The sequence below is a fragment of the Tiliqua scincoides genome, chromosome 1, assembly GCF_035046505.1.
Source record: "Tiliqua scincoides isolate rTilSci1 chromosome 1, rTilSci1.hap2, whole genome shotgun sequence".
Taxonomy (NCBI): domain Eukaryota; kingdom Metazoa; phylum Chordata; class Lepidosauria; order Squamata; family Scincidae; genus Tiliqua; species Tiliqua scincoides.
In genome coordinates this window covers 178,865,200-178,889,943 of record NC_089821.1, presented here as the reverse complement: position 1 = coordinate 178,889,943, position 24,744 = coordinate 178,865,200, and the positions used below count along the sequence as shown (strand labels likewise).

The 24,744-nt window shown below is 41.6% G+C and overlaps 1 protein-coding gene across 1 annotated transcript in view; it reads left to right on the top strand.

Annotated features, from left to right (window-relative positions):
• COL12A1 (collagen type XII alpha 1 chain) overlaps positions 1–24,744 on the top strand; it is a 155,495-nt gene that overhangs the window by 74,845 nt on the left and 55,906 nt on the right. Inside the window, exons 19-34 of the mRNA XM_066612440.1 lie at positions 3,424–3,573; positions 3,719–3,838; positions 5,358–5,522; positions 5,743–5,889; positions 7,535–7,677; positions 9,903–10,032; positions 11,107–11,252; positions 11,512–11,641; positions 12,085–12,224; positions 13,388–13,517; positions 18,211–18,350; positions 19,512–19,644; positions 19,751–19,777; positions 20,078–20,220; positions 21,337–21,466; positions 23,693–23,832. Coding sequence (XP_066468537.1) covers positions 3,424–3,573; positions 3,719–3,838; positions 5,358–5,522; positions 5,743–5,889; positions 7,535–7,677; positions 9,903–10,032; positions 11,107–11,252; positions 11,512–11,641; positions 12,085–12,224; positions 13,388–13,517; positions 18,211–18,350; positions 19,512–19,644; positions 19,751–19,777; positions 20,078–20,220; positions 21,337–21,466; positions 23,693–23,832 — 2,114 coding nt within the window. The remainder of the gene's footprint in view (positions 1–3,423; positions 3,574–3,718; positions 3,839–5,357; positions 5,523–5,742; positions 5,890–7,534; positions 7,678–9,902; positions 10,033–11,106; positions 11,253–11,511; positions 11,642–12,084; positions 12,225–13,387; positions 13,518–18,210; positions 18,351–19,511; positions 19,645–19,750; positions 19,778–20,077; positions 20,221–21,336; positions 21,467–23,692; positions 23,833–24,744) is intronic.

Sequence of the window (24,744 nt, the reverse complement as noted above, 5' to 3'; positions counted from 1 at the left end):
AAGGGATTGTCACTCCTGAATTGGCCTTTTCAGCCACACTAGACGCTGTTCCAGAACCATCGTTCAGAGCGCAATACCATAGTCTTTCAAGACTGAAGGTTGCCAACTAGGCACTACCAGAAAGCCTCTGAGAAGGGAGGGGTTTGTAAACTGAGAGGCAATTTTATTCCAATTACTTTTCAGTAATTAATTACTGGTCCATTTCCAATTGTATTAACAAGTTATATAGACCTACTCACACATTATCAAATGCCCGAAGAGAACAATTGTTTTCAACAATATGCAAAGAGAGAAATAGTTTTGAGCAGTTGTACTCTGGCTGCTTCTAATTTGCACAGCCCGCACTGGGCTGCAGACAGCCAGTATAATTCTATTGCTGTATTTCATTTAGTTAATTTGTTTATAGAAACGGGAAAATGTTGTAGGTGGTTTTCAGTAGGAAAAAACAGTTTTAGGTTTTCTGCTTTTGAAATACATGGTTCACTTCAAGAAAGTTTTACTTAAAATTTAATTTTTTTTGGTAATTTTTACCACACAACTGCAAGAATTGAAGAGCTGTTCGTTAGAATAACAACCCAGTCCTATCCACCCCCACATGCAGCCACACTACCAGAGTGCTTGCTGTATTCTGTGAGATAGGCAGTCCTGGAGGTCTTCTCTTGGTAAGGGAACATTTGTTCCCTTTCCTGAGGATAAGCCTTCACCCCCAAAGAATTTGCTCAGACTTGCACCGGCAATTTCACTGGCACAAGTCCAAGTGGACCTGGGAAGGTGAATCGAGGCCGGAACGGATTATAGGATATCTGTGGCACTGCTGCTGCCTATAATGCCCCCCCCCCATCCTGGCCTTGATCCACCCCCTCCCAACCCCAGTTTGCCCCATTGCTTTCTGTCCACTCCTTGTCTGTTTCACCCATTCCCTTGTTTCCTCCCACCCCTTGCACTCATTTACTAGTACAGGGGGTCATTGCAATACTGCTGGCTCACGGATGCACCTGTTCTCTGCTTGTGGTAGCAGTCTGGCTACACAAAAAGGCATGCTGCCTTTTATGACAACCTTGTGCTGTTAGGATGCTAGTTTCAGCAGTGCAAGGCTCCCATAGGATTGGACCATAACTTTAGAAAACACACATATGCGCCACTGTAACCAGGACCAAAAGCCCCATGTACCTCAATGTACAAGAAACTGTTCTTGAAAATTCCTTAAGAGGTTTGCTATGTGGAACCACAGGGGTGTGGGTGTGTTTTGTTTGACAAATCCAATTCCGTAGTCCTGGTGGGTACCCAGAGCTAGTTGCAGAATTCTTAGAATTGTGGTCTACATTTATACTACAGCACTTAGGAGAATTAACTAGCTCCAGCTGGAAACGCTGTCAAGGAGTATACAATACAGTTAACCCACATTCTACATGTGACTGACTTGCATGAATTCAAGTGTAGGACAGTCCTCATATCTGTGGAGGTTCTGTTCCCAGAACCCCTGCATATGCTGAAACCCACACATAACTAAGTCAGCAGATCGGGCTTTCCCTGACCACTGGATGCAACCAGAAGAATTTTGAGGCCCATAAAGAATGCCCCCCAGAGGCATTGGAAAGGCGCTTTAATTTTTTATGAAAACTGACTATTGACTGCTCAACTATGCTATGTGGGGACTCTTTTAGGGCCAGGAATTAAAGGCCATTTGCAGTACTTTGCGTGTAGACCAAGTCTTTTCTAGCCCCTCATTCCCCTAGAACCCTGGATAGCTGAAAAACCACTCCTTAGGATTGAGGCTCATAATACAGGATAAGAGATAGTGGAATTGGTGGGTTACTTGGTGCACTCCGGGAAATGCTGATGTGTGAGGTTCTTTGAATACCAGCCATTGTTAGTAAGTGCATGAACTGTAATATAAACTCAACTTTATAATCTGTAATGGTGTTAATTAAAGACTAGATTTGTATTTTCTATGCAGAAGAAGACATGCTTTTAAATCCTCAGGTACCTGGAATAGTTATTTTCATGAATCTACAGTATTGGATCAATTACGTAGATGAAATCACACTATATTTCAACTCTGATGAGTGTGCCTGATTTTGCTCACTGGGATTTCTTCCATGTAAAGACCAGAAGCTATGATGGCATGAAGCCAGAAAGTTTTGCAGCTGGTAACATGATCTACAGAAGAAAAAGGAGGAAGAGTGTGTTCTTTCCCCCCCCCCACTCAATTGGCTGTTGAAAGGATCGTTTAAATGCTTTAGTCTTTCTGCTTTGTATAAATGCATTGTGATTTTCAATACATGAAAAATGAAATGATTCTTGTTTTAATTTGTAAATGGATGCCCTCCAATTATTTTCTTTCTTAAGTATTTAAAACTTTGTATAAATGTTTGTTTCTGTCTCTTCTGATTCCTTTGTGTGTGTGTGTGTTTTTCTGTATCTTATTTATGTTGTTCTCTTTTCTTGTAGTTTTACATGTGCAAATTTCTGCACCATCTGCACTCATTGATCTATTCCAGTATAAATTTCATGTCATTTGTCTCCGCAAAGCATATGTATTTAATTTCTAAAGATATTAGTTTATCAATCGTCATTGAATAGTATTTAAATGCTTAGATATCTTCATTTTTAACTGTTAAATAATGAAGTGGTCATTGGAAAGCATCCCGACTAGCGCTACTCTCACAAGGAACTCCCTCCACAAATAGAAGAACAAATCCATGAACAAAAGAAGCATTCCACTTGTGCAAGGACCCCTTGCAAGAGTAGAATGTTCCTTCTGTGGAGGGAGTTTCCATTCACAGAAGGAGCACGTGATGGCAGAAACACTGTCTGGAAGCTACTCATTGGCTCGCTTACGTATGGGCAAATCCTATCTCCTGCCAGCTCTTAACATGCAGCACACTCTATCGAGTGTGAACTGCATTCTATGGTGGGGGGGGGGGGTGCTCCAGACAACCCAGAATAGGTAAGTAAAAATCTGTTTAACTTACCTCCCTGTAGGCTGCCTGACCTGCATCAGCTATTTAGTTGGTGTAAGTCTGAGGAGAGTCATGGGGCATGTCAGGCTGGGAAAAGGGGGAATAGGATCTTGGCGTGTACAGTTGCCACCAAGATCCACCCCACCCCTGAACGGCTCCAGCTTGGCTTGCTCCCCACCCCAAATTGCTTTTGACCCTCCCCTGTTCTGCCCCCGACTTGTGTATGCACCACAATCATGTTTTCTAATGATTCATAATGTATGCAACCTTAGAAGTCCTTTCATATTACTGGCAGAACTATGAAATGCTTATGATGACTTTAAAATGTCAGTGTATGCAGAAGTGATAATGTTAGTTGTTCAAATTAAAGCCTACTTCATGGATAGTGTAGACGAGGATAGGAGAAAACAGTTGTTAGTTTGATGCAACTGACACAATTTTATTCTGGTTGGTGTGACAGGCCTGGAATGCAAAACCAGAGCAGAAGCAGATATTGTGTTGCTGGTGGACGGTTCATGGAGTATTGGTCGACCAAATTTTAAAACAGTCAGAAGCTTCATTGGTCGCATTGTTGAAGTATTTGATATTGGTCCTGACAACGTGCAGATTGGTAAGTTTTGAAGATACTGGAATATATCTAAATAAAACTATAATAAAACTCAAACTAGCCTAACAAGATTTAAATCAATGGTAATTTCTCTATATAAAATTTTGGATAATATTGTTTCAGGACATTTTATAACTTTCTCTCCCAGGTCTTGCACAGTATAGTGGTGATCCCAGAACAGAGTGGCACCTCAACACGCATGTCACCAAAAAGAGTTTAATGGATGCTGTGGCCAATTTGCCATATAAAGGAGGCAACACTCTAACAGGTAGTCATTCTGTTTCTGATTTTCATATAAAATATACTAGAAAAAAAATTGACATATAGTACTGGAGGATGTTTTCTTTCTAAGTCATTATACTGATTTACATGTAATTTATATCTGTAATCTGTATCTGGAGCTTGTGTACATTTAGTAAATTGAAAAAAACATTGAGATATATATAACAAGAGTGTAATTGTTTCTTGAGACCCTCTCTTGAGACCTTTCAGCAAGGCCTGAAACCCTTCTGTTTAAACAGGCCTTCTGAGTTCTTGGCCTTTTAACATCTTTTTAACATCTTTTAATATTTTTTTACAGGCCTGATTCTTTTATGACTTGCTGCTGCTCTATGCTCTTTTTACCTATTTTTTTTACTCTGACTGCTGTTTTTAGTATGTGTTAATATGTTTTTATTTGTTTTTTAAATTGTTTTTAATATGTTGTAAACCGCCTTGAGTCCCTTCGTGGAGAAAGGCGGGGTAGAAATAAAGTTATTATTATTATTATTATTAATTGTAGCTTGTGACTGGTAGCTTGTGGTTGAATCCAAGGTACTGGAAACAATTAATGCCTCCTGGATGGACCCTAATATTAAAAGCAGAATTTGGCTTCTCCCATTCGTTCCCCAGCACAACTTGCAATAAGGAACTAGGAACTTAATGATAGAAGCTATGGCATATGACCCAGGATTTCTCTCAAGGAACATGTGTGTAGATAAATGCGATAATTAGATACAGAGATGATATGAGCATAAGATGTGTTTTCTTACTAAAGGAGAATTCAAGATTTGCGTTGACTTATGTATGGCTGATCATCCAAAACTAAAAGAAGCATATGGTAACCTATAAAGTCCATTTATAGAATAGATGGTCTCAGAAAGGGCTGTAAGCTTTTGTCAGTTGAGAAGAGATTGTCCAAGTCATTATGATTTCCCAAACTAGCACTTGAATAATCTGTGGTACCAGGTTGGAAGGTGTTTTGCTGTTAACCTCATTGAAGGAAAGAGCCTCAGATGTCTATATATCTATATCTATATATCTATCTATATATCTGTATCTATATCTAGATATGTCTAGATATCTATATAGAAAAAAATATTTTTTTTTAATGCCATGAACAACAGTAGTTTAGTAGGGCATTATTATGACTAGGAAAATGACATGGTGCCAAGGCTTTAACAAGCCTCTGTTGCTGAATCGTCTCCCCCGCTGCAGTTTAGAAAAACAACAACAAAAGCAGGAATCAATCACATATCTCCCACATAATGTGTAGTTTGGCCCTTTCCATTCTGTGTCGAATAGACATTCTTGTCATTTCTTGGGAAGGGAAATGTCAGAAGTCTTCTTTCATGGCTGGTCACCATGGCAACAAGACAGAAGTGCCTTGATAGGGCAGAACTTATATGTTCTTTAATGAATGCCAACAACACTTTTGGCTGACCTACCTTTTAGGCTGGAAACAATGGCTAATGAATGATGACTCTCACTCTCTTTCAATGTGTGTGTGTGCCTGTGTGTGATTGCAGGAATGGCTTTGAGTTTCATCTTAACAAACAACTTCAAACCAGCAGTTGGCCTAAGGCCTCGAGCTCGCAAAATTGGTGTTCTCATCACTGATGGCAAATCACAAGATGATATAGTTGTTCCATCAAGGAATCTGAAGAATGAAGGAATTGAGCTTTATGCTATTGGTGAGTATTATGAGGATTCAGGCAGTGAATAAGAGATGCATCAAGAAACAAAGCAATCCTAAGCATGCTTACTTGAAATTAAGTCCCACTGAATTCAGGGGGATTTACTCCCCAGTAAGTGTGTTTAGGATTGTGGCTGGAATAACTCATCACTCCTTGTATGAAATATACAATATTCTGAAGTTATTTCAACCATGATTCACTTTGTGCTCTTTTCAAGGTATTAAAAATGCTGATGAAAATGAACTGAAGCAGATTGCATCGGACCCCGATGAGACCCATGCTTACAATGTTGCAGATTTTGCCTTCCTTGATCATATTGTTGATGATCTCACAAATAATTTGTGCAATAGTGTGAAAGGTTCAGGTATGTTTTCATTTTCAGTTTTATTTCCATCTTTTAAAAGAAAATTATATTTACATTTCTTAAATTACATAATTGAATTACAGCAGTTGGAACTGAATACAACTGTGCTGGACATCAGGGTTGCTCCCTTTCCTAGAGTGCAGTCCAGTGCTGGCACCTTGCCAGTGCAGCAGCTGCTCTTCTGGCTGAAGGTGTTATGACCATGCCATAAAGCACATTTACACCACCCCGGGAGTAAGTAGTGCCAGCAGGGCAGTCTGCATTGCCCTGCCAATGCTGTATCCTTTTGATCCACCGCTGGCGGAGGTAAGACTTGTGGAGGGACGGTGAGAGATGGATTGGAGATGGGGAGGCAGTGTTTCTGGATGAGAGAGGGTGGAACACAGGTAGATCAGGTCAGAGAGGGGGTAGGATTGGTGGAGGTCTCCTCCACTGTATCCTAATCCCCCCTTCCTGGGCCAGCAGGCGTTACACCGGGCTATTCAGACTTCTGACAGCTATATAACAGGTAGATCCAAGTAGCCCAATAGGGCTGACTGGGATATTAGAATGAGGGAAAAAAATCCTCTTACCCCAGGGAGACCTCCATCCAGCTACCAACTAATGCTAGGTACAGCACAGGCCATGCAGCCTTGCTGCGCCAGTCCTAGTTAGGTTTGGGCCGCCCATTATGTATGAACTAGCAATGTAGTCTTTTCACAGACTGATTTTTTTCCATTTGCCTCATCTGAGGAATGAACCTTAGGTATTTCTATTTTTTAATGCCATGAACACACACAACACACACTGAAGAAATAATGCTATTGTAATATTTCAGAACAAGTGCTCTTTTTCACATTAACTTTAAGGTGTGGTAGTCGCTGTAGCAGACTACCTTTCTTCACTCCTTAGTAACAGCAGAAACCTTGCGTGATGTACCTATGCAGTAGCTCCATCCTGTGCAAACATTGTTTCTCCCACCTGGGGTGGGAGAAGATGCTGACCTGAGAATGAACCATATCATGGACTTCATCCACATGATTTGAGTTCCTGATGCTACCTTTGCACATGGCAAAACATTGATGTACAATAATTACAACTGACAATCTACATGTAATAATTGTACTCCCATGTATTTTGTTGCCCATAAAAGTGTTTTAAGGCATGAGTGATGCCAGCTACTCATTGCCCAAACTTTTGTTAGTATATTCAACAACAAACCAAAACATAACCATCACAGGCCTACAGGGTGCACCTTCTTTCTTCCTTCGACAGAGGTGCCTTCTTCTTGAGACTTGTATCACAACTGTCAGTATGGGCTAGGGCATTTATACTTACTTAAACATCTATTTAATTGGGTTGTTTGTTCCTTACGTGCTGAATAGGATTTTATTCTGCTATTCAGTTTGAATTATGTGAATTCACTATGAATTCACTATGAATATTATTCACTATGAATGTGCTGATCATATACATTTCAGTTAAGTAGGTAAATATCTTCCATTTATGGTTTTAGAACTTGCATTTAAAAGCAATTAAATGCATATTAGGAAGCAATTCCTACAGCAATTTGAAACAAATTGATTTGATGTGTATTATTGCTTTTCATTTCTATCATTGGTAAGATTTTGTAACACTATTCTCTTTGCATTTTCTGGCACTACAGGAGATATGTCACCACCACCCACCAATTTAGTTACTTCTGAGGTGACACCTTTTTCCTTCAGAGTGTCTTGGACCGCACCTGCTGAGAGTGTTGACAAATACAGAGTGGAATATTATCCTGTTGCTGGAGGTCCACCACAGGAGGTCAGAGTTAGGGGCCCTATTTTGTTTCTTATTTTGTGTTTGGGCACAGAACTTAGCTTCATGAATTCTCATAAGCACTGTTCAGTAGCAAATCATGATTTGAGTGTGTAAATCAGTCCTCCCCCCAATAAGTCAGCAGACAGAAATTCCAGCCAAAATGGTTGATGCTGACTCAAACACGGTGTTATTCAGCAGAGACAGTTGACACATCTGACTGAGAATCATCGAGTGATGAATGTATATAAGCAGAGCCAGCCCACCTGTTCCTTCAGCAGCACCGGAGGAAGAAAGGAAGGGGGGGGAAATGCTGCTGCTGCCACCACCACCTTCTTGTGCATCTGGCTACTTAGGAAAGCAGCTGTGTGAGGAAGGAGAGGTGGAGATCTGGAACCCACCCCAACCCTTTCCCCCTTCCCTGGAGCATGGCAGTTCCCTCCTTCCTCCAAACAGATCCTGCTTTCTGGAACTCCCAGCATGTTCCACTCACTCTGTTTATTTTAAATGGGACAGTGAGGAGGAAGAAAATGGCACCAGAGCTCAAGATAAGGGATGTGGCACCAGGTCACCTTGCTTTGCTTCACCCTCCTTGTCCACTTTCCTAAGCAGCTGAATGGATGAGTAGGAGGCAGCTTCTCCCCCCCCCCTTCTTCCTGGGGAAAGGTGCCAAAATTTGGGGCTACCCAGGTAATGGCCAAGCTTTGACCAGACCTGCCTATATGTGAATTACCCCTTAGACTATTGGATGCGTAGAGACATTGTAGCTGGGCTACATGGTACAATCCTGTATACTTTTAGCTGCCTGATAATCTAAGAGGATACTACATTTGCAGAAATAAAAGCACAAATTACTCTTTCTTCTGAGGTTCTGAATCGGTTTAAAGCAATAAATGACCTCTTACATAGTAATAGCCATAAAATATTTCCCAGTAAACAGGTTTTGATCATTCTTCTTTGGCTCCATCTCTTGGCAGCTCAAGTGGCTATGGCTGTGAACCTTAGACCTGTATGTATGCCTGAACTTTCTGTTAAGTTTTCTCTTCCTAGGGCTTCCAGCATAGCTCAGTTTCACAAGCTCCATCTAGTTGCAGCAGGAATTGCAAGATGAGCTGCCTAGGTTCATGAAGAGAGTTTGAGTGATTCCATTAGAACTGATGACTTTTTTCTTTTTATATAGCTGGGCTGCCTACCAATGACATATCACAAAATGCTTTTGAAACTCAGTGAAGTCTGAGAGAGAGAGAGAGAGAGAGAGAAATGATGTAATGAGTTTGGATTTGAGGATTAGTCATAAGAGGGATTGTTGGAGATACAGTTTTTGTAAGGGTGTAAACTTAGATCATTAATATAATTCTAGTAAGTAATTAGAACTTTTTGGCTTCACTCTTGCTACACTGTTAGACATATTTATGTAGTTTTTTTCTTTTCTTTTTTGTTTTCTTTTTAATATTATAAATAAAATAAATACACCATAAGAAGAAACTCAGTGAAGTCTGAAAAGCAGTTTGCCATCTGGCTTGGGTTAAAAACAAAAAACTAAAATTCTCTTGGGCTTATGGAACATTTCATAGGTCTTTTAAATACCCCAAATTGTTAGACTGTGCAGACCAGAACCTGAAGCAGTCTTGGAGTAGAATACTTAAGCATTGATACGTATACCTTAGAGCAGGGGTGTCAGACATAAGGCCTGGGGGCCAGATGCGGCCGTGGAAGCTTTTTATCTGGCCATCGGACTCTCAGCTGCTGAGCAATGCTGAGGTGACGCTGCTGAAAGGGTGGCCCACATGATAATTGGGCTCTCCCATATCTTGAAATATGATCAAGATTTGTGTATTTTCTCTCCTGTCATTAGCGGCTAATGAGTTTCTACATGAGAACGGAGTGTTTATTTTTGGTTTTGACCTGTGTAATGACATCACCTCCGGCCCTCAGCAGGCATCATGAATGCTTTTCAGCCCTCTGTATGACATGAGTTTGATACCCCTGCCTTAGAGGTTTATATCACCTGATTGTGGAGATCTGTGCAATGCCCGTTGTCATTCAAACTTAGATCTGGCAGTCTTACAACCAAAAGTGGAGACCAAATTAAATCTGCAGTATAGTTACACTACCTCTTAAAAGTTATAGTTATTTTCCTTTAGTAAATGAAAGAGGAGTATTGTTAACAATAATAGTATTGCATGTATAATTTTGTATAAACCTGTCTGCCGTTCATTGCTTTTATGCAGGTCTTTGTAAGTCGGTCAGAGACTACTACAGTACTGACTGGCCTCAAGCCTGAAACAGAGTATGCTGTGATTGTATATTCTGTGGTGGAAGGTACTAGCAGTGAACCATTAAAGGGCACCGAAACAACTTGTAAGTGACAATTTCAGCACAAAATAGTTAACAAACACATAAGGCTTACAGAACTCTGAAACATATTTTTACCAAATTTCTGCCTGGATGTATGTAGAGAGGGAACGTAGAAAGGGGAGGGGAGCTTTAAATATATAAAACACTCCATGAAGTTTCAAAATGCGATTGATGTGAATTGATTTAGTGAAAATTCATGTGGTTCAGGTACTAACAAAGAAGGACAACCATTGGGAAGCGAATATTCTGTGATGTGATAAGCAGAATTATAGCAATCTACTGATTGATCAAACTGGACCAGATAAGTTATAGAAGGGGCCAGAGCCCTTCAATCAAACTGGGAAATGCTGTCAGTCATTTTAAGTGTTTAAAGAGCAGTGATTCACGAGTCAGGTTTATCATCCCGGTGTTGTGGTATTGAACATCTAGTTTAGCACAGCTTACTCCTGACAGAGCATTGGTTATTGCAGATCTGCACATTTTGTGACCAACCAAACAAAGTGCTGATCACCAAGCATATATTAGGGCCTTTTTTTCCCTTCTTGCAGACCCAGGCAGGCATTAAAACCAGAAGTTTTATCAGGCTCAAGATGAATAAATACACATTGCTGATGGGCTTTGTTTGGCTTGATTGGTCTCACATTATGCTGATTTACTACAACAACTAATACAGGCCTGCCCCAGTATCCACAGCGGTTCCATTCCTCTCTCCTTGCCTCTGGAGGTCTTATAAGGCATTAAAAATGACACTTCCAGTTTTCACAGAGAAACTGGTAATAGCGTTTTTCTCCATTTTCTGTCATTCTGAGCCCAGCAGAGGCTGTGGGTGGATGTGGGCTCAGATGACCCTCCAGAGGTAAGGAGAGTAGAGCTCTCTCACTTCTGGAGGGGGCATGGGATGGGCCCGATCTGTGGTTAATTGAAACAGAGGATATGGGGCCCCCTGTACAATAATTTAAAAGCCCCCCCCAATGACCTAACTTGCTATGAAAAGTACAAATAGAGTTTGCTGGCTAAAGGAGAAAATACATATCAGAAAATTAACAACTGACATGAATAATACTTATGATTTTGCAGTGGCGGTTCCTTCTGTAAGAAATTTGAATGCTTATGACATCACTTCCACCACGATGCGAGTGCGATGGGAACCTGTCACTGGAGCTACTGGCTATTTGTTGTTGTATGAACCTGTCAATGCTACAATACCAGCAACAGAAAAAGAGGTAACAATTGATTTGAAAGAAGAGGGGCTGAAGAATATGTAGGTTTCCTTCCATATGCTCAGTCAGTGAAAATTTTTGGCGCTCAGTATAAAATTAAGCACATTGACTGGAAAATTATATACACAATGGAATCAGTCAGGAATCTGTAAATACTGTATTTTCAAATTAGTTATGTAGCTGCACAAGCATTTTGTTGTTTTTACTTTTTTCTTTGGAAGTTTGGAGGAACTCATTTGTTTTCCTTTTTTGTTTTTTACAGATGCGTATTCAACCATCAGTGAATGATGTACAGCTGGTAGACTTAATTCCCAACACTGAGTACACGTTAACAATTCATGCAACTTTTGACAATCTTATGAGTGACCCACTCACCACTCAGGAAGTCACATGTAGGATTAATGGCATTCTTGTTCAGTATTTATTTTCATGCTTCTGCAATGTCATGCATAACTTAGTTTTCATAGTTATAGCATTACTTTTAGCCCAGTCCTTTGCATGGTTACTTAGAAGTTAGCCTCATCATAGTTAATGAGGCTTACTCCCAGGCAAGTCTGCATAAGATTGCAGCCCTGGTTGTTTAGATCTGCACCATAAGGACTTGTTCCTAAATATTGTTATATATAGAAAACATTATGGGTAGTATCCTAAGAAATGTGAGTCATAATTTTAAAAGTTAGGCATGATGCACAGCCCAATCGTATCAACCCCCCCCCTCCACCCCGATACAGCCATGTCACTTCAAGACCAGAATACTTCAAGATATATTGGTTGGAATATAAACTTCTGGAGAATAGCATGTAATACACTCACTAATGTTGTGTTTATTTGACAGTACCTTTAAGTGGAGCAAGAAGTTTACGGATAAGAGATGTCACACACAGTAACATGAGAGTCTATTGGGAACGTGCTCCTGGGCAAGTTCGTAAATACTTATTGAGATACAAAGCCGATGAAGAAGATGATGTAAAAGAGGTAAAGCAATGTATTTTTTTAGCAAACCTGGTGTGTGGATTTCTACACCCCAAGCCCAGGTTGGGGACCTCTACCCCTATTGTACTGATATCTTGTCCAGTTTCAGAGTTACTCTGGCTTCCTGCAAAGATCTTGATGATCTTGCTTTGTGGGCTTTCCCTTGTTGCCTCATTACTGTTCTGAGACTGGTTATATAGCACCTGCTTCTTCATCTCTCCTCCACAGGACAGGGCTGTTGTTATTCCACAGGTGTAGGGGCAGAATTCTGCCACTACAGTGACATCGCTAGCACTGACCGAGGCTTTTGTATTGATACCTGCCATATGTATGTGCAACTCCACTTCCTTTCCCCCCAAAGCCTGCCTCTCTGTGCTCCTGTTGCCCCCAAAAGCCTGCCTTGGAAACATTAGGGGAGATACAAATAGTTCTAGGCTGTGACTAGGGCTTGTTCAGTGGCTGTAGTGCTCGTAGTGGAGTTGGTGGCAGGTTTGTTGATAATATGCTGCTGGGTTGCCCAGGTAACCATGACAGGGGGGCACAAGTTCAGGGGAGGTAGTGCTGCTCCAAGACATGTGGTTTGAATGGAATATTAAAATGTGACAACCAACAGCCGTTTTCTTAAAGGGCAATAGGAATCCCTCAACCATGAGTTATAAATTTTATCTTTCTGGGCCACCACTGCTAACAGTTGTGCACCAGCAGCTTGCCAGAGAGCCTTGGCACTGGTAAGTCAGCATGGGTGGTGGTGGAGCAGGGCAGAATCTAGGCTGGGGAGGGGGGCAGATTGAGACTGAGAAGGGGGCACATTGATGGCAGTCGTGGCACTGATATCCTGTCGCCCTTCTAGGGTCCATTCAAACGTGCACCAGCAAAATAGCTTGCGCAGATCCTAGTAGACCAGTTTGGAGAATGAAGGCTTAACCCTGCGAAACAGAACAAATGTTCCCTTTACTTGGAAGAGATATCCCCCTCCCTCCACGTACTATACAGTGCTTGTTTGATAACGTGGCTACATTGGCGGTGACGGGGGTAGAATTAGTTAGGATTGGTCTGTTAGTTAAAATATCACTGAAATTTGCATTACTTGGTAAAGAAAAAGTGAAAACGGTAGGGAAAGGAGGCAGTTGTCTTTTTATAACTTTGGTGACTTTGTTTATGTCTAGGTGGAAGTGGATCAGTCTCAGACAAGCACACTTCTCACTGATCTTTTCTCAAAAACACTCTATAAAGTTGAACTTGTTGCAGTATACGATGAAGGGTTATCTGTGCCAGTAGCTGCACAAGCTACAACTTGTAAGTCAACTGTATTGCTTAATGAAGTTTTCTTATATTCCTAAATGAATGTGTGATTTGAAATGTGGCATTTTGTAAATAAGGTCATAAGACCTTAAGAAGAGTCTTCCTGGATCAAGCCAAGAGCCCACCTAGTCCAGTTTCCTATATTTCAGAGGCCCATCAGATGCGTCTGGGAGCACACAAGACAACAAGATAACTGTCTTGTTGCCACTCTCTTGCATCTTGCACTCTCTAGAGATAGTTAGGCTATCTCTAAAATCCAGATGTTGCGTATAGTCATCATGACTTGTAATCTATGATGGACTTTTCCTCCAGAAATCTGTCTAATCCCCTTAAAGGCATCTAGGCCAGGTGTCACAGCAATATCCTGTGGCAAGGAGTTCCACAGATTAATTATGTGCTAGGTAAGAAATATTTTGTTTTGTCTGTTCTGACTCTCTTGCTGGTCATTTTTACTGGGTACCCTCTGTTTCTGGCACTGTGTGAAAGGGAAAAGAACTTCCCTTCATCCACTCTGTCCATTCCTTGCATAATTTTATATGTTTCAATCATGTCCCATCTTTGGTGCCTTCTTTCTAAACTGAAGAGTCTCAAACATTGTAACCTTTCCTTACAAGGAGAAGATGATATGCTCCATTTTGATATTCGAGCATATCAAAAGGTGATCTCACCTTTTGCATATCATCCTTTGTGAGATATGGCAACCAGAACTGGAAACAATTCTCCAGATGTTGCCTTAGCATTGATTTGTACAATGGCATAATAATAATGGCCATTTTATTCTCTATCCTGAGCATGGAATTGGCCTTCGTCACAGCACACTGGGTTGACATTTTCATTGAACTGTCCACCCCCACCCCCCAAGATATCTCTCCCATCACAGATAACTCAGGACCCATATGTGAAATTTTAATTTTTCCCCCCCAATGTGCATCATTTTACACTTACATTGAAGCACATCTGCCATTTTGCCACCCAGTCCCCCAATTAGGAGAGATTCTTCAGGAGCACTTCACAATCCATTCAAGATTTCATCACCTGAAAGGTTTAGTGTTGTTTGCAAACTTGTCTACCTCACTGCTTATCCCCAACTCCAGGTCATTTATGAACAAATCGAAATGTGCTGGTCCCAAGATTGATCTTTGAGGCTCACTGCTTTTCACCTCACTCCATTGTGAAAATTGCCCATTTACACCCAATTTGTGTCCTGTTCTTCAACCAGTTTCTAATTCATGAGATGACCTGCCCTCTTATTCCCCGACTGTGGAGTTTTCACAGCAGCCTTTGTGGAGAGACAATGTCAAACATCCTCTGAAAGTCCAGATATATAATATCAATAGATTTGCCAACACCCACATGCCTGTTGACCTTTTCAGAGAATTCTAAAACATTTGTGAGGCAAGACTTACCTTAACGAAACCAGTGCTGATTCTCCCTCAGCAAACCTTGTTCTTCTATATGTTTTAAGAGTATCATTGATTAGGCTTTCTACCATCTTACCTGGAACAGATATTAGGCAGATGGCCCGTCACTTTCCAGGTTCCGTCTCCCATATTTTTAAAGTAATAATAATACTGTAGACAGTCCAGGGTGATTTTATTTGCTAACTGTGTGTTTGAACAGTGCCTTGAACATAGTTAGATGGATAGACTGAGAAATAAGGGTGATCTATGTTTCTATATTGTTTTTGTAAGCTTCCTGCTGAGCAACTGCCTGATCTTGTGATCAGGCCAAGATGACACTCCTGGAGACCATGTTGCGTTGCTAGTCACCACTGTAAGTAGGAGGTGCCTGTCCAGAACAGAGAGTTAAAAGAATTAAAAACTGAGACAGCAACACTCACATCCATACCACTTCTCTCACCCCTAGGGATCATCCAGCTATAACCATAGCTTTAGCAAGGCACACTCTAATGAAATCATTGATTCAGGCAGCTTCCTTGGCAACAGCTATCATCAGGAATCACCAAGAATAGTACTGTAACCATGCTTAAGTGGTGTGTCTCTCATCTCTTGGGCACATTGCCAGAGATGGCATGTTGCCCATTGTAATGTCTATTCAGTGTTTCTGGCACAGCTGTTCGTAGGCATACTACTGGGAATGGTGCCCTGAAGTTTCACAGGGAAGAAATGAAAATGTCAACCCTGGGAAGCTTTTGCCATTTCATATACACAGCAGTGGGCACTTAGAACATTGTACCAGACGTACATGGCAAAATCTTTTGCCATCAAATTAACTTGTAGTTGCATTTAGGACTTATAGGAATCGGGGAAAAAGAAAACACAAAGCTAACTGCACAACACAGCGAAAACCACTATAAAATCATGGTCAGGTCATGGGTAATGCCCAGAAACCCCAAAAGTTAAACAAAGGCTGGGAAAGGGTCCAAAAAGCCAACATAGGTCTGCCATGACTTCTGGGAATCAGACCAACCCTAGTGCATGTCTGCCAAACTGTTGCATATCTGTCTCAATACAGTTTACTGGGGAAAAATTGATTCCTGTGCTCATCTGCAGCACGCTACTTTTTTTTTTTAATTAATCAAGGAAACATGTTCTTGAGACAAATTATAACCAGACTTGTACTATATAAAAATCACAATGATGATCTTTTTATCCATGACTGGAAGCAATTAAGACATTAATAAAGATTTCATCATGGGCAGGCACCAGAGAATGATGAGGAAGAGATGAGTTATGGAAGGTGGATAGCAATGCTATGGGATTAAAACAATTCCTTATATATAGCAAAACTGACTTTAGCTAAGAGATTTACGTGAACGACAGCCATTGTTGCAAAGACAGAAAAAACAAAATGGGGAAAGAAGCCTCTAAAAAGAAGTCCAGCCAATGCAGGAGAGAGCAACCCACAAGCTCTTAAACTAGGGACCAGCTCCTGCTACTTTGGTACACACTTGCTGATGATGTGAGCCATTCCTCTGCCATATATTTAGAGTTACTTTCTTTGGAAGGAAGACGGTGCAGGGAAGGAGCAAGAAGCGAGGTTCAGTATTGATGGGTTAATCAGTACAAATGAACTCTTTGGTCATGTAGTTACAACCCATATGTGAAGTAGTCAGTCTGCTTTTAGGAGTATATGAGGTTCTCTAGGGTATGCATGCATGCCTGAGAGAAAGTGACATGGAGAGTGCAAGATGTTGGTGGCAGGATGCCTGTTGTGGCATTGACAAGTCTTTGTGGCCTTGGTATATGTTTTTGATATGTTTGAGCAGATTTCACTAATCATGAATTGATTCAGGATTGATTCATACATTGCATTTAGCTGTCTTTTGCATGTTTAATAGCAACTATACACATGTGTTACTTACATGAGTAGTGTAACATGGGAGTAAGGGAGCTGCCTAATACTGCAGCAGCAATAGCCATGAACAAGAGATGATGGTAAATTGATGTCTGTGTTCATGGCAGTTCTGCACACCATATGTTCTATGCAATTCTTCCTCCGGTCTCATTAAGCTCATGTGGGTGAGTTGCTCCATGTACAAAAAATCTGCCAAATATAACTTAATTACTGACTTCTACAGATAGTCCCAGGTTTTTGTGAGCCCCTGCAGAAAAGATCCACACTGAGTCTCTTCCAGGCTTTCCTCTCTCATCCTCACAATGAGATTTGTCATCACCTGTACAGGTCCAGCCTATTTATACATGGATTTTTTATACATGGATTTGACAACACGAATGGCCACTGCAAATGAGACGGAATGTTCTGATCCCTGGAGAAGGGGAAAAATGCATCCCTTTAAAATCAGTTTAAAAAACTGAACAGTCCTTTAACAATAGCCTTGTTAATGAGAGAGAGAGAGGGCAGCTGGCTGACCATCAATCCTTCTCTCTCCAGGCGACCCCTCCTTTCCCCCTAAGCACCTGAAAGAAAGGTGATCACTTTGCATTGGTGAAGGGAGGGGCTGAGTGAAGCACCTTTCTTTCTAAGTACTTGGATGAGGACTGATTGATAGATTGTCTTCTTAATGACTCTTACCTTACATCACAAAGGTCCGCAAGCCTGTTTTTAAATCACAGGAGCAAAGAAACTTTGTTTTTTTAAATTGATTTGCTATAGTGCGTTTTTTGCCATCCATGTGAGTGCTTGGAATGGAACCCACGCGAATAATGAGGCTCAACTTGTATATTCCTTAATTGACCTTCACTATTCTATTGCATTTTTATTTCAAAGACTTGTATACTGCTCTTCTTCAAAAGGATTCATGGCAGTTTATGATTTTAAAAAATCCCCAGGATTAATACAAGATAATATGTCAACAAAAGAATAAGAGCATAAAATAGCAACCAATCAGCATAAACTTTTCAAATTAAGATTAGGCAATCAGGCACAACTGGTGGTCCAGTCTTATCCCCCACCATACACTATGCAGTCCTTCTGCTAAAGCATGCACTGCATGTTATAGGGGGTGTGACCAGGCACCCCCTTCCTGGCTTCGATCCACCAATCCAGGTCCAATTGAACTTATGCCAGCGATATTGCTGTTTCTGATCCAAGTAGACCTTTTCCTGCTCCAGAGGCTTACCCAGAGGAGACCTCTAGGACTCCTCCCTCCGCATATTCTGGTGGTGTGGATACATCATGGGGGGGGGGGATGGATAGGATTGAGGGCTTAGTTTGCAAGCTTTATTCTCCTGAGAGGTATTTTCCCTTTCTTTTTTCCTGACAGTATCTGTACCAGCACCAGTCAATCTGAGAACTGATCAGGTTACCAAGACTAGTTTCCGAGGTACTTGGGACCATGGAGCACCTGATGTAGCACTCTATAGAGTAATGTGGGGACCTTATGGTGGAACTGAAAAACTGGAGGTAGGAATGGAATCTCAAAAATGTTTTCGTGGGTAAAATATTGTCTTTTTGAAATGTTAGATCAGTATTTCCCAAACAGTTGATATGTAGGAACACACTTTCTGCATGCTGCCTCTGCAAGGCTCAGAATGCCCATTTTGGACAAAAAGATGTGACTTCTGGCTTCCCAGGAAACCGGATGTCACATGTTTTTGGCCAAAACAGCCAGTCCATATACCTGTAAACTGCAGTGCAGGTCCTGCCAGAGAATCCCACTGTGTCTTTAATTCCTCCCTTTGGATTATGTCACTGCTCACTTATTGGTAGTTGTGGTGGGGAGATCTGTATTACACAGGGTCTCCCTGTCAAGTGTAGTGAATGCATCCAACATGGCAGCTTAATTTTTCAAGCACACATCAGCCTCCATTGTCGAACACAAATGTTCTGTCCCACAGTTTTGTTACATAGTTCGGAAAGCATGATAAATCTATAGAGCAGTGCTTTCCAAACTTTTTAGCACTGGGACCCACTTTTTAAAATGACAATCTATCATGACTCATTAAACAAAAAAGATATTTTATGTATTAATAATAAATCATTAATAAATTATTAATTAATAATCGGGATCCTCTGCTCCAAAGGCTGCCCACATGTGTGACCTAAATGTGTGTGTAGACATTTGCCTACCTAGAAATTCTACCTAGAAATTGAGTTCAGTGTTCCTCCAAATTTATAGTCATTCTAGGGTACCCTAGATGGCTGAACTGGAGAGCAAGTTGTGTATGTAGTGAGGGACTTCCAGGCTAGACAGAAGGCTGGAACTTGGTTACCATGTGACCTTTGGCATACCAGTACTAGAGAAAATTGGAAAATGTGACATTTTAATTTGGGGGTATGGCATGAAAATTGCCTCATACCACAGGTTAGCATTCCAACTAATGATTTTCTTCTGGAAACTGGACAAGGATGCTTACAAGGTTTTGTTTGTTTCACAATCTTTTCATGACCCACCAAAAATTGGCTTGTGACCCACTGGTGGGTCCTGACCTGCAGTTTAGAAAACATTGCTATAGAGTGATAGGCATATGTAAAATACTACAAAACTTAATTGAGCCTGCTTAAGACATTGTTAATTGTTCAGTGGTTGATCTTGTCCTTTTCTTTTTCCTGTCTCTTCCAAAGACTATTTTGAATGGTGATGAAAATACCCTAGTTTTTGAAAATCTGACCCCTGACACGCTGTATGACATCTCAGTTACTGCCATCTATCCTGATGAGTCAGAGAGTGATGATCTGATTGGCAGTGAGCGCACATGTAAGTAAACAAATGTGTTGATATATGCATCATAATTTGTAGCAATAGTATTCTGGTGAAAGGCAACCTTTTAATACACACTTGATCTGTTTGTGCTTTTTTATAGTACCCCTTGTGCCTATAACAACACCAGGTAAGACCATGAATTCATAAATAGCACTTTATATATCATACTACAGTACAGAACATATAGACCAGTCCAAGGTTGGGATCCAAGATTAGGAGACTATGCATGTGCATAAATTGCTCTGCAAGCACACCAAACTTACTAAGTCTGACTCAGTCTAAGGCAGCTTCTAGCATGATGCTTCTTTTAAAATTGCTTTTACATTTTTTTTAGTGAACATTTATTGATTTGGTAAATAATGACTCAAGTTATTCTTTGATTATGCTCATGGCTTGCTTAACAACTGTTTTAATAATTTCATATCAGTGCCAAAGAGTGGGCCGCGGAACCTTCAGGTATATAATGCATCATCCAGTAGCTTGACTGTAAAATGGGATCCTGCCACAGGACGAGTTCAGCGGTACAGGATCACTTACCTGCCTACGACTGGGGATGGTGTTGAACAATCGGTAACTAACTTAAATATTTCAATTATTATCAAGGGAAAAGCACTCTCTTCCAAACAAATACTTGTGAGATCAATTACTCAGAGCATTGTAAATTTTACTGTTCTGCAGAAAACAATGGATATTACATAACTAAAGGATTGGCTTCTGCAACATGATTCAAGATGGTCTTTTAGATGCAATCTAGCAAATATCTGTTTCTTAAAGTGTGACTCAACTGCAGTTTTTGAACTCCTGAAGGGGGAAAAAGAAAAGAAAGGAAGGGCATCAAGGATCTCTTTTCATTGGATGTACTATTTGGTTAAATAGTGTTTACTATTTGTTTACTGTAAACTTCTTACATGACAGTCATGTAAGACTGTGACATGGCAACTCTGATTAAGGGCAGAATCCTAATGGGCCATAGTGCAGGTGCTGAGCTCCAGTACTGGCGCTGGGTGTCATAAACATGCCTTAAAGCACATTTAGTGATCCTCTTAGTAGGGATTGGCAAGGGCTTTTGAGGCAGGGGGGAGGGTGGGGGGAGGAACAAGGAGGCTGGGGCAGGGAGGAGGCACTAGCCGGAGGTGGAGAAGGCAGCAGACTCTGCCACTGCATCCTATCCTACTTCCTGGCCTGGGCAGCCCAACACGGAATTCCTCAGCTTTGTGCCTGCTCAAACGCAGGCACAGAGCTGAGAAGACCCATTGCTGCTGGCTGCTGTCTACCCAGGAAATTAAGGTGAATTTATATATTAACTGCACTTTGTGGGGTTTATGTTGGATTCTACTGATCAGAAGTCAAGAGCAATTCATTTGCTCCCTGTAAAAAAGTTGGATGTGTATTCTGGAATCACAGCCATGGTCTTTTTCTCGGTGTAATTATTATGTTATATTCTTTCAGCATTTTTTTGCTTACTAGGAATTTATTATTAGATTGTTATTGCACCTAATTCATGTTGCCAGGTGTGTTTTTCACAATCTAAATACAAAGAGGAAGAGAAATTGTAGGTAGATGCAATCTTCATAATCTGATCATGCTGTGACTGTTGTATGATCTATTTTCTGTTTATTTTTTCCTGAATCTGTGGAATTTAACCCTTGCCCCACCAATTTTATATTTCATTCTGTTTTATGCTAGACCACTGTAGGGGGAAGGCAGAACAGCGTCGTACTCCAGAAACTGCAACCTGACACACCTTATACTGTTACAGTGTCATCTATATATGCTGATGGCGAAGGAGGACGGATGACAGGCAGGGGCAAAACCAGTAAGTAAACCACTTCCGATTGACTTTGTCATTTATGAGTAATTGTAAAAGAGCCATGTTAAATCACTTGTGGAATCAGCAGGTCTTCAATTTCCTTTGCTGTTAATTTTTTAAAGAAATACAGATGCTTCCCCTGAAAAAGAAAATGGTTTTAGATAGGCATTTATTAGTTCCTAAGTTTTCTTGCCTTAACCCTTCAATTCTTTGTAATCATCAGATAGCTAGAGAAAGTTGTATTCAGGCTTTTCCAGATGTTTCTTTTATTGTGCAGTAAAATCATAATTCTTATTCAGGCATTATTCTTGTTTTGGGGCATTCAGACATCTTCCCCCAGGTACTGCAAAATGAACGAAACCTCAATATGTTTCTGCTGGGTAAAAGAAGGAAGCTCCAAACTAGTGCAGGAAAAAAAAATAGTTAAAATATCATTAAAAGCCCAGTATGTATCAGCACATTGGCTTTCTTGGGAGCATAAAAGAAGCAAGCAGATAATTATGAATAATCTCTACATGTTCTCTCAAACACATGAGTCAAAAAGAACAATAAATGCAAACTAAATACGTACTAACAATAAGGCAGTATTTAAGATACCTGTATCCCAGTGGTTCTCAAACTTTTCCTGCCCATGTCTCCCCTGATCCTTGTGGCCATTGGCCATGGCTCCCCATTACATCCTCACCTCAGTTACCCTCAAAATGGGGATGAAGGTGGAATAATTATGCACTAGAAACAAGCGGAAAAAAAAAGGTGCCAGCACTCTGAGGCTGCAATCCTGAGAGTAAGCCCCATTGAACAAAATAGGACTTACTTCTGAGTAGACCTGGTTAGGATTGTGCCCTGAGTTGGTTAGCAGTACACCTGGAGGGTTTTGGAAAGGGGGGGTTGAGAAGTGATGAATTTGCTGGGGGAGGGGAAGACTCCCTCAGGTTTTGTGTGTATCTGCTAATTGCAAACTGATGTGAAACTGAGACCAGAGACTGTTCAACTGCAATCTTCACTTTCCTGGAAGTAAGTCCCATTGAACACAATAGGACTTATTTCTGAGTAGACCTAGCAAGGGTTGTGCCTTTTGTCTTACAATGGCAGCCAACATGGGAAGTACCCCCCCCCCAAAAGGAGGCAGGAGGAAAAAGGGGAATGGCTGAAAAGGAATGGGTATTTTTATTTTTTAATCAATTTTTAGAGAAAAGCCATAAAGAGTGGTTTTTTTTTTAAGGGGGAGGAAAAAGAGAAAGGTGAAGATCCTTGGTTAACCTGACACAGACCCCAATCTTATGTAGGTCTACTCAGAAGTAAGTCCTATTTGAGTCAATGTGGCTTATTCCCAGGAAAGTGTGGATAGGATTGCAGCCCCACAGAGCAAGATTACAACTCACCCCCAAAGTACATGGGGGCATGCTCACACACATACACTGCAACATGCAGATGCCACCCCTGTTCCCCCCAGACAGGCAAGATGGAGGAATGCAGGCTGTGGCATTTGGACACCCCCCCCCCCGCAGAGCAGGCTGGGCTCCCTCCTTCCCAAGTGGAGGAAAGCGCTGCATTGCCTGTACTTACTGCTGGAACGCTGTCTAGGTCAGGCTTCCCTCCCAATTCGAAGCTTGCCAGGAGCGCACCCTGTGCTGATGAGATGCAGCACCTCTGAGCTGCCCAGCCAGCCTTCTCTCCCACCTCTCCCCACCATGTTTCACAGCCCTCCCCACCTCACACTCCCCCACCCACCTTGTTCACAGCAGCAGCAATGCAGCAAGTAGGGAGGCAGCACGTGCAGCTGAGCAGAGCTGAGCAGCTATAGCCACCTCTCTCCCTGAGATGCCTCATGATGCCCTTGGAGGCAGACTTCCTTCTGCCATTGAGCATGGCAACATTTACAGGATGAATTTACACTAGAATAGAGAGCTCTTGTCTGTGCAATAACTGCAATTTGTGTATGAACATTTGTGATTTTTTACAGAAATACAGAAGCAATCATGAAGGCCATACCAGGATCATAAGCAATATTCACATCCAAATTACGCCCTGTCTTTGACTGGGCAGAGCGGTTTCATCTTTCTCCCACTTTGCATGTGGGTGTGTATCTCCCCATTATTCCAAGTGGCCCTTTGGACAAAAGGCTGGCTAGTGCTGGTGGTCAAGACTGTGCAAGCCTTTGCATAACAGATCAGTGTGGTTCACAACAATATGGTTCACGAAGTCTGACAGTAGATTTAATTTTTTTTTCAGAACCTCTCAGCACAGTAAAGAACCTCAGAGTTTATGATCCAACAACAAGCACACTGAATGTTCGATGGGATCATGCTGAAGGGAATCCTCGTCAGTACAAGTTGCTTTATGCTCCTGTAGCAGGAGGTGCAGATGAGCTGGTAATTGACTTCAGTATTGTTTATACCTGCTCTGAATCCGTTCCTGGTTTTGCTAGGGGCTGTGATGGAACTGGCTTGGGCAGCACTTAGAGCTCAGCTGTACATCCAGAGAAAGCCATCTTGTGACTCTGCCACTTGAGAATACAGATGATGGAACTGCATGTTGAAAGGTTTTTTTTTCTCTGAATGTGCAGAACTAGATTGTCTGGGGATAAAAGATAACATCCTTCTCATAGACATGCATGTTTTCCCTAGCTTGGAAGTATTTTGCATAGCTGATCATGCAACCATGTACTGGCTGCATGTCAAAATGGTCTAGTGCTAAGAGGGTTGGTCCGTGAAAATTGGCTCACATGTAGTGCAACATATTTTAATGTTAACCAAAATGAGACTGAGGCTCCAAATCCTAACCAAATCCCCGCCCCCGCCAGTGCACACTTGCCAAGGAGGCACGTGCTGCATGCTGTGGTGGGGGAGGGGCAGTTGCAGAGGTCTCTTCAGGGTAAGGGAACTTTTGCTCCCTTACCCCAGGGAAAGCCTCCCCTTTCCTTATGGATTTTTCTTCGTTCTGCGCCAGCTATTTTGCTGGCTCAGAACCAAGAAGAATAAGGAAGAGGAATGTGGGAATAAGATACGGCTGCATGCATGTGCCACTAGATTCACCCTTTCCACCTTTGTCCCCCCTCCTCCCCACCCAGAAACACCCCATTCCTCTTCTTCCCTCCCCCATCTCTGTCACTGCCTACCCCCACCTCCAACTCACCTGGCACCTGTGTATGGTGGCCTTGCCAACAGTCTGTATGTCTGTGCACTGGTGCCTTTATTGCACTCAGTGGTGGCATCCGTGAGCATGTCAGTGTCATGCAGTGCATGCCAGATCCAGGCATTTCCACTTGGATCCTGATGTTTCTG